Source organism: Gastrolobium bilobum, unplaced genomic scaffold, assembly GCF_033153095.1.
Source record: "Gastrolobium bilobum isolate Gb01-03AN ecotype WA unplaced genomic scaffold, APGP_CSIRO_Gbil_v1 utg140729, whole genome shotgun sequence".
Classification (NCBI taxonomy): Eukaryota; Viridiplantae; Streptophyta; class Magnoliopsida; order Fabales; family Fabaceae; genus Gastrolobium; species Gastrolobium bilobum.
The window spans coordinates 50,483-66,913 of NW_026898980.1; the positions used below are offsets into that span (position 1 = coordinate 50,483).

The 16,431-nt window shown below is 39.0% G+C and overlaps 2 protein-coding genes across 2 annotated transcripts; both read left to right on the plus strand.

Moving 5' to 3' along the window:
- The first annotated feature begins 636 nt into the window (after positions 1 to 636).
- LOC133286066 (uncharacterized) lies at positions 637 to 3,668 on the plus strand. Its single transcript, XM_061483410.1, has one exon. The coding sequence runs from the start codon at positions 637 to 639 to the stop codon at positions 3,619 to 3,621; it is 2,985 nt and encodes a 994-aa protein (XP_061339394.1). The 3' UTR covers positions 3,622 to 3,668.
- Positions 3,669 to 5,575: 1,907 nt separating this feature from the next.
- Positions 5,576 to 7,303, plus strand: LOC133286067 (serine/threonine-protein phosphatase 7 long form homolog). The gene is made up of 4 exons (XM_061483411.1): positions 5,576 to 6,108; positions 6,212 to 6,290; positions 6,517 to 6,774; positions 6,836 to 7,303. The coding sequence occupies exons 1-4, from the start codon at positions 5,576 to 5,578 to the stop codon at positions 7,301 to 7,303; spliced, it is 1,338 nt and encodes a 445-aa protein (XP_061339395.1).
- Positions 7,304 to 16,431: the final 9,128 nt, after the last annotated feature.

Here is a 16,431-nt window from a genome sequence, read left to right on the forward strand (position 1 = left end):
GGCCATTTGTTTTTCTCACTTTCAAAGGGTACACCTAACCCTGGAGTTGTAGTTGAAGCAGAAGGGCCTTTGCATTTTTGTTTTTTCTTTCACCATTCAGCTTAAAATGGTTGAAAGCTGAGGTAATTTCAATGGTTTCAGAACACAAAGTGTTAAGGTTGGTTTATTAACATGAGACTTTCTAACAGTTACTTACACCAAAGAGGTAGGCAAGACCAAAGCTTGAAGTTGAAACTCATCTCCAAAACTTTCACATTCAATCACATTTGAATGCTTTATAACTGACACCATATCTGTACTAGTTGTGCAAGTGCTATTGGTGAAACTGTGCTGCACCACATGCACACACTTCATGTGTATGAGTTTCTTTTTTCCTATTGAGTTGCATTGTTGTAGGGTCATGGTCAGAGCCACACAGACACAGTATTCAGGTTTTCTGTTTCCTTGCAGCAAATAATGGTTCTTTTGAAAACCTACCCATATGACCCACATAAACACTAGACAATAGGCCATTGCTTATTAAGAAAAAAATGTTGTAGGGTAACACATTAAGTGTACCTATAGTGAGATCTAGCCTAAGAAGCCACTATCATAGTGCACTTGTTTGCCATCTTTGAAAGTTCTTATCTATCATCCATGGACAGTGAAAGAGAAGACAATCAAGTCATCAATGGAATACACCCTGCAATCTCTAGCACACTTACAATCAAGATTGGAAGCAGCAGCAAACAAGGTGAAGAGAGTTTAGACCATTCAAATTTACCTTCACCAAACATAAAGAACTCAATAGAATCATCATCATCTTATGGTTCTCCTCTTGTGTCCCCTCCTTCATCTGCATTTGTTTCAGCATTGCAGTCACCTTATATATCTCCAAGGGCCATAATCCCAAAGCCCCCAGATGGGTCTATCTTAGAAAACCCACCACTACCAACAACAACAACAACAACCACCACCACCACCACCCATCCTTCAACCCCAGAAGATGTTCCAAGTAGTTCCTACACACCCCCTTCTGATCTATACGAGTATTCTGATGACACTGCTGATACAAAGCTCAAATTTGTGACTTGTGTTCCAGTCCCTGAAGCAGCTCCTCCACGCATCTCATTCTCATTTCCAGTACCTAGAATCTCCTTTGCAAAGGGTCCTGTTTCCCCTGCTTCCAATGCCAAACTCAGAAGCTGTGATGTTTACATTGGATTTCATGGCCAAAATCCCAACTTGGTGCGCTTCTGCAAGTGGCTTAAGTCTGAGCTTGAGCTTCAAGGGATTGATTGCTTACTTGCTGATAGAGCAAAGTATTCAGATAGTCAAAGCCATGAGATTGCCGATAGAGTCATTTGCTCGGTGGCATTTGGATTGGTGGTTGTTACAAGTTCAAGCTTCCTCAATCATTTAAGCATGGAGGAGGTTAGATTCTTTGCTCAAAAGAAGAACTTGATCCCTCTCTTATTTGACATAGGACCTGATGAAATTATGGCTCTTCTTAACTGCAACTCAATTGATAAAGAATGTAAAGAGGCAATTGATGGACTCATGAAGTGCAATGAATTCAATCTAGAGGCTAATGATGGTAATTGGAGAAGCTGCATATCAAAAGTTGCTGGTATTTTAAGAGCAAGACTTGGTAGGAAGAATTCTGAAATGAAGGATAATATGCAAGGATTTGAGAATTTACCTTTCCCAAGGAACACATACTTTGTTGGAAGAGAGAAGGAGATTATGGAGATTGAAGGTCTTTTTTTTGGACGTGGGAATTGTATGGAACAAGTCCAAGATCATTGCAGGACAATGATCAAAGGAGAAGCCAGTGGCAGTGGTCAATCTGAAGGCCTTGCAGATGAAGAAAGTGAACCAGTGATAGGTAGAGGTGGTGGGAGGTATATTAGTCTAGAGATGGGGAGGAGCAAAGAACCAACTTTAGAGGCTTGGGTTGAACCAATCATAGGGAACAATTCATTGAAGAGGTTGAAGAATAAGAAGTCAAAGAGTGGAAACTATAAGAGCTTGTGTAGTAGTGTGGTTTGCGTTAATGGAGTTTCTGGTATTGGGAAGTCTGAGCTAGCACTGGAATTTGCTTACAGATATTACCATAGGTACAAAATGGTCTTGTGGGTTGGTGGTGAAGCTAGGTATCTTAGACAGAACATATTGAACTTGTCTCTCAACTTGGGATTGGATGTTGGTGCTGATTCTGAGATGGAAAGAGGAAGAATCCGTAGCTTTGAGGAGCAAGAATTTGAAGCATTCAAGAGAATCAAGAGGGAACTGTTTGGGGAGACACCTTACTTACTGATAATTGATAATCTTGAGACTGAAGAGGAATGGTGGGAAGGGAAGAATCTATATGACTTGATACCAAGAAACACAGCAGGGACACATGTGATTATTACTACTAGGTTGTGCAAAGTAATGAACTATGATACTATTCAGCTTCCGCCTTTGTCATTATCTGATGCAATGATTCTGATAAGAGGAAGAAAAAGGAAAGAGTATCCAGCAGATGAGATAGATTTTCTTGAAATATTCAATGAGAAACTTGGAAGGTTGAGCTTTGGTTTGTGGATGATTGGTTCATTGTTGTCTGAACTTGCAATTGACCCCTCTGCTCTCTTTGAGGCCATAAGCCAGGTACCACTCAATGAAGATTCAAACTCTTGTTATATGAGCATTGCAGAAGAGCAATGGTGCAAGAGCAATCCTTTCCTCATGAAGACCCTCCTTTATTGTTTGGGAACTTTGGAGAAAACTAAAGCAAAAGGGAACCTCCTGGCTATAAGAATGCTTCTTGTTAGTGGATGGTTTTCCCCTTCTCCCATTTCAGCCAGTTTGCTAGTCAATGCAGCAAAGAGTATCCCTATAGTTGAAAACCCTCTCAAGAAGTGGAGCAAATATCTAAGCCTAACATCTAGTTGTTTATCATCAAGGACATGGAGAAATGAAGAAGATTCAGCAATGCTTCTTGTGAAAATGGGACTGGCTAGAAGGGGCAATCAACATAATGGATGTTGGCTCCATTTCCATCCCATAACACAAGCATTTGCTAAAAGAAAAGGTGGTTTGGAATATGCCAAGGCTTCCATTCAAGGAGTAAGAAAAATGGGTAACCTTGTAAACTCAGATCATTTATGGGCATCAGCTTTCCTTGTTTTTGGCTTCAAATCTGAACCCCCACTTGTGCAGTTAAAGGCAATTGACATGGTTTTGTACATCAAAAGAACAGCTCTTTCCCTTGCAATTCAAGCCTTCACCACTTTCTCAAGATGCAATTCAGCTTTGGAGCTCTTAAAGGTATGCACCAATGCACTGGAGGAAGTTGAGAAGTCCTTTGTCTCTCAAATCCAAGATTGGTCCCATGACTCAATTTGTTGGAAAAGGAGGTTTCAAAGAAGCCAAAAAGTGGATGAATATGTATGGCAGGATGTGACCTTATTGAAGGCAACACTACTAGAGACTAGAGCAAAGTTGCTAGCAAGAGGGGGGCATTTAGACAGTGGAAAGGAACTATGTAGAACATGTATCAGTATCAGAACTGTTATGCTTGGCCATAATCATCCCCAAACCTTAGCTGCTCAAGAGACATTGGCAAGGTTGGTGAGAATGAGGAGTAAGATATGAATATGTATGTTTGTTTTGCTTCACCTTGTGTCTTCTCCATTACATTTAAACTTCATACAAGACACCACATGTAGTGGTGGTGTAATGTTACTGTGTTAATGCACTAATGTTCCTTCCTTGCCTCCTTAACAAAAAGCATTAATGTGGTAATGATGTACTTCTTGTTAGAGGACTTTATTGTAATGCTGGTGAAAACTATACTGTCAATGGAAAATTTAGTGGTTAGCTTAACATGTTGCTTTTTAATTGAATTTATGTTACTCTAATGCAAAAATTAATCAATAAAAATTCCATTATAATATTTCATTAATATTATTATTAATATTTATGTTATTAATAATAATAACAATAACTTTAATAATTAGGTTATTTATTTAATTTATGATTTATACTATTATCTATTAATTAGTATTAACTATAGATATTAATTAATATTAATAAATGAGTAAAATAAGAGAAAAAAATGAATCAAATAATATCAGAATCCAACCCTCCACACAAAAAAAAAAAAAAAAACAAAACAAAAAAAAAAACAAACAGAAAACTTCTTTGATTCTAACATATCCAGTTGATAATCTTTTCATTCTGAAATGAAAATAGAAGAAACCATACTTTCATACAATATCTTAATTGATTTTACGTAATGATCAATAATTTAAATTTAATTCTATATGGCTATCAAAAATAAATAAATTAATTCTATATCTTCACATATCAAAATCCTAGCAACAATTTATTCTATAGAAACTTTTAAACTGAAATTAACAAACAACTGATATCAATAATATTTATTAGTATCCAATTGGGGCGTGCCAAACGATTAGGCAATGGGTTTGAATTGAGCAAGGGTTGAGGAACTTTTATGGAAACATTGAATTGATCAACAAAATTATGTTTGATTACATTTTCTCATAGTCTTTCATTATTTAATTGGAATAGGTAGCAACACAACGGCAAAAAAATTAAAATAATGTAATTAATTAAAATAATTACGCATTTAATGCTGTTTTGTTAAAAATTACATATATGTTGCACAATGAGACGCCCTCTTTGGGCGTCACATGTGACGCCCAAAGAGGGCGTCTCATGTGCAACCTATATATACCCCACTTTCCTTTTTTCACTCCTTACTCATTTACCTCTCTAACCTCTCTCCAACCTCTCTCTAACCGCGGTTCGTAGCGAAGCTCTGCCAACGTAGGTAAGGTCATAATATCTCATATGTATACATTTAAATTACAGTGCTAGTTAGTAATGCATGTTAGGATTGATTGTATATTAGAGACTTGGAACATTAGGATAGTCACTTAGAAATTTTGTGTCATGCTATGAATGTTGTAATGATATAGTAATATTATTATTACGTAGTTATTATTATTACCGATTTTTAATTATGTATTCGGGTTTAGCATATTAATTAGTGATTTATAAATAGTGTTAGAGACTTTGTAAATTTCGTATGTATGATGTTATTAATGCGGGAGTGCATAACTTTGTAGTTAGTTGAGGATAATGGCTGAGTCATCATCTTCTTCGGGATCTGATTCGGATGTAGAGCCCACCGATCCCAGCATGTGGATCATACCTGGGCCCTACAGGTGGGAGGTCCTTCGTCAGAGGACGCAGAAAGGTCATATTTCACAGCGAGTGTGGAGTACTGAGCATGTAAGAAAGATTAAGACTAGGCGTGGGAAGCCACAAGGGGGCCCACCTACCGGTGCTATTCCACAGGTTGTGGAAGAGTACCTCAGACAGGCGGGTTTCATACATGTTGCCAGGATGCAACATATCCAGGTATGTTATTTATGTCGTTTTGTATTTATGTAAATATTTAATAAAATTATTTAACACGTGATAACTGCGTAATTTATCACAGATAGATACATTTTTAATTAGTGCTCTGGTCGAGAGGTGGAGACCAGAGACACATACCTTTCACATGACCCAAGGTGAGATGACGATCACCTTACAAGATGTGGCAGGCATCTTGGGCTTGCCGACCGACGGTACTGTCGTCATCGGATCGACCTCTGAGGATTGGCACGCTGCTTGTGCTGCTGTTTTTGGACATGTTCCAGAGGCCGGTGAGTTCCATCATTCCGGCGACCTCCGCATCTCATTCTTGGATCGGCATTATACCCGGTGGACTGATCATGAGGGGAATCATGCTGCCGAGATCTACTTCACAAAAGCCCACATTGCCCGGATGTTGGGGACTTGGTTGCTGGCGGACAAGTCTGGAGGTAGCAATTTTGGTTGCCGGCTTGTCCCGTTGCTAGGTGGAGGATTTGAGGACATTGGCCGATTCAGCTGGGGATCTGCAGTTTTGACACACTTGTTCAGGAATTTGTGTGAAGTGACAGATGCCCGTCGAAGCGACATGGGTGGTTGCCATATTCTCCTTCAAATTTGGGCATGGATACGATTCCCACCCATTGCTCCACCCCTTCCTCCTCATCCAGAGCCGGGCACACATTATGGATGCCGGTATGATTTATTTACTTCATTTGATTTCGATAATGTATATACTAACTGTATACTTCTTGACTTTGGACGATTATGTATGGTTGATAATGTTTCTGATTGACAGGTTTAATGTTGTACAAAAGTTTAAACCTCATGAGGTCACCCATTATCGGGCAACATTGGACACACTCTGTAGAGATGAGGTTTGGTGTTAGATACTTACGGTGTTGTTATTTTTCTATGGGTTTAATTTTTTTTTGTAACTCTATATATTGTTTCACATTTTGTTTGTAGGTGGTGTGGCAGCCATATATAGAATATTAGTGGCTTGACGTGACTCTAGAGCAGCAGTATCTGTGGCTTGCTCCCACACCTATTATCTACTTCCACACAGTTGAGGAATGTCAACTGGATAGGTGCATGCAACAGTTCGGTCTTAATCAACCCATCCCGGAAAAATCTAGAAAATTGAGAGGAATACATGATCATACTCTACGGGGGAAGGTTGAAGAGAATTGGAGACGTAAGCTCAGGGTTCATATTGATCGATGGAATACCAGGATTCAGCATATTGTACTGCCACCTCCATTATATGGTTTGATGTCACCTAATCATGCGTACATGGAGTGGTACAGAGAGAGGGGAAAGCGCTACATATCTCGGAGGGCAGCAAAGATAGGGCGCATGGTGAGTTTTGTACTTATTTTACATTTGTTTCAAATTTCTAACATTTTTTCGTAATATGCAGATTGACGGTCTTGAAATGCTTTATCATGGAACAACGGCGGAGGAGTTTCCTCGATTTGGACTACAATATATCCACGAGGAGATAGGCCGGATTATTGGGATGTTTCATGAGAGTTCACGAGTTGATGAGCTTGGACTTGAGGCACCCCCCGTGCAGACTCAGCTTGATCCTCAGTTGATCGTGGATGTTCCTCGTAATAGACGGGAGGGACGCGGATTAGGACGTACACGTGAGAGAGTTGCTGCTGAGCCTGTCCCGATTATGGCACCTAGACCAGTGGTCGAGACTCAGGGATGGTTTAGACCTCCAGCATTTGGTCCTACTTACAGGTCACAGCCGATTTATCATCACGGATCGCAGTATGCGGCAGGTCCTAGTCAGGCGGCGTCTGAGCACCCTTCTTGTGGAATACCAAACGGAGCAGACGCAACGTCATTCAACTGCGGCATTTGCGCGACGACTGGTTGATGGAATATTGGAATTTCAGACGCACCCATCTCACGAGATTCATCTCCTTCTGAAGCACTAGCATCCTCCGCCAGAAGATGTTCTTCCATTGCCATATTTTCATCGTCATCTTCGTCGTGCATTTCCCAAGTCGGATCATTTTCATCTCCCTCAGAAAAGTTACCAACTAGAGACGCATGAGCGGCAGGAGAAGCTGGAAGACGGGGAGAATTTAAATAAACTGACCTCACCGGTATGGGAGCATTCTCCGTTGCGACGATGTCGACATACAACTCTAGAAAATCTGTCCTTGACTGGTTGCAAAATTCTTCCATTGTCATCTCCAAGTCTTCATCGTCAAGCACTTTCAAACTAATGTATTTATCACCTTGCCACACCCTTGTCGTGATCTCAGTGATACATTGGTTGTCTTGAAGACTTAACTTCTGCCGAATTCTCTGATGCAGTTCGCCAATGGTTGTGTTGCGTTGGATACGTGTCGGCCTTTTTTCACCTTCGAATATGACACCTCGTCAACTTTCTACCTTCCTACCATTGTAATATAACACAATACGAACAGAATCAGGATTTGAGCTCATTTTTAAATAGAATTACAACTAAAATTCAAATACTAAATTAAAGATAAAGGAATGGTGGTGGAGAAGAGAGATATGAAGAGTGAGAGAAGAGGTGTGAATTGAATGGAGGGGGTGAGGAAATATATAGAGCACACATGTGACGCCAGTATTGGGCGTCACATGTGACGCCCAAAACTGGCATCACATTGTGCAGTAGATGTGTAATTTTTTACGAAACAACATTAAATGCATAATTATTTAATTTAAATACATTATTTTAATTTTTTTTGCCGCAACACAACATATATAACACATTGATTAACGAGGAGCGTTATTCTTATAATCTCTTACAACTTATTTTTTCATCGTTGATTTCCGTCAATTCAACGGTTATGATTTATTGGATCATATTTATTAATTAATTATTAATTTTTAATAAATTATAACCATTTAATTGATAAAAATCAATGGTAAAAAGTAAATTATAAAAGATTATAAATTTTTTAGGTTGTAAAAATAACAATCCTCTTAATTAACATGTCCACGTCTAAGTATTGTGCTATAAAAGATACTCGCCTTCTGTTTACAACCATATTATGTCTACGACTTAACTAATAGAAGTATGGAGTCTAAATAATAATTTTCTACGATATTACAACAAAATTCATTGAAGTACATTAGAAAAATATCTTTCGGTGTGTGTTTTGAACTTAGGATAATAATTTGGATCATATTAGATGCAAACCCTATATGGCACATTACTATCAAACCTATTTTTCATAATTTCCCTTTTCATCCAAACCCAAAATTCAAGAAAATTCCTGTGCTGCATCACTCTAATAATCAGTATTATAAAAAACAGACCAACACTTGACTCGGAAACGGAACCCCTAACCAATCCAATTCATTCATTGAATCGGTCAAGCATTTGACATGATATGAAACTAGTGAACTAATTTCGAACTGGGTAATCGATATTAAATCGACACCGATTTTTAAATTAAACCAGTTCTATAAAATTTTGGGCAAAATGCTTGAAACGTATTAATGCTAGGAATCAAACCTAGAACATGAGAATTAGAACTTTAACACTTACCACACTATTTGTTGGACATAATGCTTCTAATTTTATATTTATTATGTATTATTATATATATTGAATTTAAGGAGTTAAATACTTAAATCATTAACCCACTTGTTGAAGCGATAATTCATTGACCCAACACCCTGACTCAGTCGATAACTGATTCGACTTTGATAACACTGATAAGAATGATGCATTCTTGCATGGTCAATGATGGAACCCAAAATATTCAACAACAAAGATAACAACAATTGAATAGTAAAATACTTCCATTATCTCAATATTCATCACAGAGACACTAATTAGTAAGCATAACAAAGAGGTAACAGGAAATACAAAGGAATAACAAATAAAACACCTAAAAACCTCACTCACTCTCAAGTCAAAATACCTAGGCCAAAGAGATCCCAAGAGATCCTTTCCAAAACCCAATTCACCAAGATACTCAATATCCTCCTATCACCTTACACACACTCCTTTTATTCTACACTTTAAGAATATTCTAGAATAGTTTCCCTAACAAATTAGCTAATTCATTAACTAACTTTGCATTGCTGAACTTGGGCCCACTAGGCATAGCCCATCAATACTCCCCATTCAAAATTCACCTTGTCCTCAAGGTGAGGAAGAGAATAGGGGATGTAATTGAACATCCACAATGATCCCATTGCTTGAAGAACATTGATCCCGTCATTCTTGAAACTGAAATATTGTCGGATCCCCTTGCCCCCTTGTCTCCATTCTGCATATATCTGGCCATGAAATAGGGTATATCTCCATATTTCCCATGCCTTGTTTTTTTCTTTTTTTGCTAGCCCATTCCAAACAAAAATTTCGGGCCACAATCATCGTTTTTCAAGCCTAAATATGTCTGGTCGTGTAACCCCATGGTGAAACCCATTGGGTCTGAGCCAAATGAGCAGCTCAGTAATTTGAACGTTACTCCATCACCATCCACAACATCAATCCATCGTCTTTGTAAGTTTCCAAAGCTCAGTAGAACTTCCGCCGCTGGCAGCCACCGGAATCGCGTGCGCCTGTCACTTCCGTCATCGTTCTCTGCAGTCAGTCGTCGGAAACTCGCTTCTCGCCTGTCACCGTCGTTTGTTGCCTCTGACGACCCTTCTTGTTCATAACCCAGCCCCTCGTTCTTTCCGTTCAAGTCCAGCTCCTCTTGAGTTAGTCTTCTAAAAACTTGTTCCCCGACGTACGTCTTGGCCACCTGCTCTTGTCGCCGTCTCGTTTGTCGTCGTCGCCGTTGCATTCGTCTCTGTTCTTCGTCCCTCCTCGCATGCATCTCATTCTTGGCTTTTAGGGTTCGTGCCTCCCCCATTTGTAAACTATGACTGTGCTGGACCTCCATTCTGAGTTGTCTCTTGTTGGATTAATTGATTGGCTTCATGTTGGGCTGATACCTGCGGCCCACTTCGTCCCTGTAGTGCTCCCCCAAATGGCCCAATTTGAGTGTCTCTATTGATGAGAGCTGGACAATCCAAAAATCCGAATCCAAATCTTGACCCGGTTCCCATCTTACCCACATACGACCTGTTTTTTCCCAAAATACCTAGGCCAAAGAGTTCCCAAGAGATCCTTTCCAAAACCCAATTCACCAAGATACTCAATATCCTCCTATCACCCTACACACACTCCTTTTATTCTACACTTTAGAAATATTCTAGAATAGTTTCCCCAACAAATTAGCTAATTCACTAACTAACTTTGCATTGCTAAACTTGGGCCCACTAGTCATAGCCCATCAGTCAATTTTTTTTAGAAAGATCTAAATATAGCTTGAGTTGGTTCAAACAAAATGGAACAAGCGCTATTAAAAGATTTAAATACAGGTTAAAAGAAGGGTTTATTGTTTCTCAATTTATTCTCTATACATACATAAAAATGTGTGAAGCCCATATTTTTTCTTTTTTTCTCTTCTCATATGGACCCACATAGGCTCCACACACTTTTATGTATTTATAGGAGATAAATTTATCTCTTACTAACATAAGAAACAATAAACCCTTAAAAAATGAGACTTTAAAATAAAACAAAATTAATACCACTAAAAGTAAAAAATAACTATTTCAACATTGTTTCCCAAAGCACAAAAACCAAATTTCACAACCTCCTTATAGTGGTGAGACTATCCAACAGAAACACAAAATTTGTGTATCAGCAAACATTATAACTCCATGTAAGAAGTAATATATTTACAATGCTTGGGTGGCAGTTGCATATCATGAATATTTTTTTAAAAAAGAAATTAGTAGCCACCAAATCAAATTGGATTCGCAATTCACAATCAAAACTCCAAACCTTACCACCAGCCATTGGTTCAAAGATTTTGCTCTCTTAACCAGAGATCTAGAATTCAAAACTTAAAAATGAAGAAAATAATGTTAAGAGAGTCGTTGCCTATATAGATCCGACAATGTTCGAATTGGATTAATTCTTGTTGAAAAATCAAAAATAAAATAAAAAAACACAAGTCATTAATGGGCTTGCGATCCATACTAGGATGTCTATTCAAAGCCATTTTATCAAATATTCCCTGCTGATAGCCAAGTACATAAGCGAATGTAGTACAATGGGAAATTTTACAATTTGGCTAATCTAAATGCCAGGTAGTGATGCAGATACATTAGAAAGAGATTACATAACATCAGACAGGATTGGATTCAGCTTATATAATTCCAATCAGGAGACAATTTATAAGAAAGAAAAAACAAAAGCAGCATTTCACTTTCATGTAAAGATAGTGACTTTAACAGAGGGGATCCTTTTGATTAGTACGAAGCATACCACTACATAATGTCTCCTGAGGGATTTGAGAGACAACAGATTAGAAGTGTTTCTGAAAATCCTGTGATGGCGGCTGCTCCCATGGCCGCATAAAGCCTGTACAAAAAGCAATAGTTAAGGTAAACAGGAAAAATATGAAACCCATTACAGGAATCTGCACACTAATATTTTATTTCATTGCTCAATATTCTATTTCTGCAATTGATATGGCAATAACATCCTGGTCACACTTTTCCAAAATACTAATTGCCTCCAAAAAGAACACAGTTCCCTAAAGTTAAACATCTATCTGAAGGATAACTGACAATAACTGCATATGTAAAGTCCATAACTTGGATATGTCCTTATTCTTCATATAGAAGTCTTTTTCTTGGTGCTCCTTTTATATATTTGAGGATGAAAATCACATCATTCCAATTGCTTTGACATGGAGCCCGTAGGAACTAACTGACCATGCTTACAATAGAAAATAGAGCGATCTTCCTCATTATAAACCATCCCAACCTGCTGAATAACTATGCTAAATCTCCCAAACCAAGCCTGCAAAGACTATCTTAAACCATAAAGAGAATGATGCACACAGAAAACTAATCCAAACTATAACGTTGAGTTGATAGCATAGGCATAAGAAGAAAAACATGCACAGAATCAATTCTACACATAGGTTAGAAGGTGTTGTAAATAATATTGATTTAGTTATTATTTAGTTTATTGTTGTATTGGGCCAAGCCCTTTGTTGTATTGGGCCAAGGCCTTTAGGTTAAAAGTAGGTCACATATTCTCTATAAATAGAGAATCCCTTGTACACATTATTTACAATTCTAATATATATCAGAATACCCTTTTTCAAGTTGGTATCAGAGCTCTCGATCTTGAGGGCTCTGCTTCCGCGCCTACGAAACCCTTTTTTTGTTTTCCATCTCTCGCTGCCATCAGCCGCCACCGGAAAAATTTTCCGGGGACCTCTTGGACCGAGAGATCACTGCTTCTCTTTGTTTTTCTCCCATCTTCCTCAATAACAAGACCCCAAACTGAACCGTTCAACGTCACCTCCAAACAGAAGCGTTTTTCACTAACCAAGAACATTGTTCCTCGCGATTGACCTTCTTTTTGGCGGCCATTCAACTCCGATCAGCCCCAGATAGGTTCGCAATCCTTGGACGACCTTCGCCTGAAAAGCCCAGCCCGATCGGACGTCAGACGCGCCTCCACGCGCCGCTTCTTTCCCTGCGCGTGAATCTCACGCGCCGCCAGCTTCACCGGCGCGTGACAGCGCGTGACGGTTGCTATTGGCTGCGGACCGGTGCAGTCTTGACCGACTCTCCAAGCTCGTTCTGGATCTGTGCTCACCTCTTTGATCGGACCTCGTTTGGTAATTTTTCGTGATTTTTTGGCTTCTTGGTACTATTCCTTGAGTTGTTTTGCAGTATGGCCGCTTCCGACGGTGATTCAACTCTAAACTTATCTGAAAAAAATTCTACCTCATCTGTGGTGACCCCTCTTGGTCACAATGATCTTCCAAATCTACATCAGAGTTATCGATTTGACGGATCAAATTATTTGTCATGGTCTCAGTTCATTCGTACTACCATCAAGAGTCGCAATAAGATTGCTCATCTTGATGGCCCTGCTCCTGCTGCCACGGATCCCGATTTTGCTGTTTGGGATAATGAAGATTCTCTTATCATGACTTGGTTGTGGAATTCGATGACTCCTGAAGTGGGTCGTCATTGTATGTTCTTGTCTTCTGCTATGGAGATTTGGGAAACTGTCCGCTCCACTTATTCCTTGAAACAGGATATGGCTGCGCGCTATGAATTGCGCAATAAAATATTCACTACAAAACAAGATTCTTTATCCGTGACTGAGTACTATGGCACCTTGAAGGAGTTATGGACTGAACTTGATCAATTTCAGAGTTTGAAGATGAAATGTACTGCAGATGCTACTGCTTTAGCCAAGGAGGTAGAAAATGAGCGTATTTTTGATTTTCTTGCTGGTTTGAATTCCGAGTATGATCCTATTCGGGTTCAGATACTTGGCAAAGAAACTTTTCCATCCCTTTCTGCTGTTTTCAATACTGTTCGGGGAGAGGAGAATCGTCGGGGTGTTATGATGAACCCTGATAAATCTGTCATGTTATCATCAAAAGATGGTGCTGCTTCTAAACCCACTGATGGGTCTGCTATGATTTCAACAAAAAAAGATGGTTCTACTTACAGGAGTTCCTTTCCAAAATATTCTGATGGAGCATCTTCTAGACCTAAGAAAGATGATCGCTGGTGTTCTTATTGTAAAAGAACAGGTCATATCAAGGATCTATGCTATCGCCTCCATGGAAAACAAACTGTCTTAGAAAAGATGGCAAGGATGCGTGGTCAAGCGCATTTTACTTCTTCTGATATAGCTCCTACACCTAATGAGACCCAACCTGCATTTCGTCCAGATGAGTTGGAACGACTTCGAACCATACTTGATTCTCTGAGTAAGCCATCTGGTACTAGTGATTTGGCTATGACTGGTATGAGCTCCAAAATTTCTTCTTTTCTTACTTCATGTATTGATTTTAAACATTCTTGGGTTGTTGATTCTGGTGCCACTGATCATATGGCTTGTTGTGCTGACCCCTTTGTCTCTTATAACCCTACCATTGGCACTCATACGATAGCCGTAGCTGATGGCTCCCATACATCAGTTGCGGGTTCTGGTAACATAAAATTACAGCCTTCCTTACATCTCAAAGATGCTCTTCATGTCCCTAAACTTTCTACTAATCTTCTTTCTATTCATAAAATTACAAAAGATTTAAATTGCACTGTAACCTTCTTTCCTACTCACTGTATTTTTCAGGATCTCGCCACAGGGAAGACGATTGGGGGTGCTAAAGAGCAAGGTGGGCTGTATTATCTGGTGTCACAATCTCCTGCAACTCATGTTAAGGATCACATCTTACTGTCACATGGCCAGTCAACTGCTGATTCTCTGATTTGGCTTCATCATAAGCGCTTGGGACATCCTCCATTTAGTTTACTCAAGTCTTTATTTCCGTCTTTGTTTTTGTCTAAGTCTGTTGAGTCTTATCATTGTGATGTTTGTGAGTTTGCTAAGCATCATCGTGTGTCTTTCCCTTTTAGTATTACTAAAAGTGTTGAACCTTTTGATCTTATTCATTCTGATGTTTGGGGTCCTTCTAAGGTCCCTCATTCTTCTGGAAATAAATGGTTTGTTTCTTTTATTGATGATTGCACTCGTGTAACTTGGGTTTACTTAATGCATGAAAAGTCTGAGGTACCAAAACTGTTCTTTCAATTTTATAAAATGATTGAGACTCAATTTTGTAAAAAAATCAAAAGAATAAGGACAGATAATGGTACTGAATATGTCAATCACTCTTTTTCCCAATTTATACAAAATCAAGGTATGATTCATGAACTTACATGTGTAGACACCCCTCAATAAAATGGGGTTGCTGAAAGGAAAAATCGTCACCTTCTTGAAGTTGCTCGTGCCTTATTGTTTCAAACACATGTACCCAAATGCTATTGGGGAGATGCCATTCTTACTGCAGCATTCTTGATCAATCGTCTACCCACTCGGGTTCTCGATCATGTAAGTCCTATTCATTCCATGACGTCCTTTTTTTCTTCTATTCCAACTTTGCAAAGTCTTCCTCCTCGAGTGTTTGGATGTGTTGTCTTTGTTCATATTCATAAACAGCATCGCAGTAAGTTGGATCCTAGGGCTCTTAAATGTGTCTTCCTTGGATATGCTCCTGATAAGAAGGGCTACAAGTGTTATCACCCTGGAAGTCGGAAATTTTTTGTTTCTATGGATGTTACATTTCAGGAATCTGAGTCCTTTTTCCAAGGTCCTCATCTTCAGGGGGAGAATGATTCACCAGAAGACTCATCACCTTCCTTCTTTGAAACTTCAGTGTCTACTCCTTCACCTGTGTCAGTGTCTCTTCCTCTTGTTCCTGTTCCTAATGTGTCTGTGACTGATCCTCCTATGACTGATACATCAAGTACACAAGAGATACGGAAGATTGTAACACCTGAATTGGTATATCAAAGAAGGAAACAGCCCACATTGCCTCAACAACAACCTCAATCGTCTGAACCACTGGTAAGTCCTGAATCTCATATTTCTGATCATGATACTTCTGATGACTTACCCATTACTACTGCTTCTGATGATTTACCCATTGCTTTAAGAAAAGGAAAAAGATCTTGTTCCAAGAAATCTTGTTCTTCCTGTCCCTCTTGTACTCAATACCCTATCTCCCATTTTGTTTCCTCTGCTAATCTTTCTGTGCAGCACAAAAGCTTTGTTTCAGCACTAAATTCTACTTCAATCCCAAAATCAGTACATGAAGCTTTGAGAGATGGGAATTGGGCTCAAGCCATGCAAGAGGAGATGAATGCATTGGAGAAAAATAAAACATGGGAGGTTATTGATAGACCCAACGAAAAGAAAGCAGTAGGGTGCAGATGGGTTTATACCCTAAAATATAATTCTGATGGCACTCTTGAGAGATACAAGGCTCGATTAGTCGCCAAAGGTTACACTCAAACCTATGGCATTGATTATGAAGAAACCTTTGCTCCAGTTGCAAAAATGAATACAGTGAGAATCTTGTTGTCCCTTGCTGCCCATTACAATTGGGATACAAAACGGGAAGCTTACTG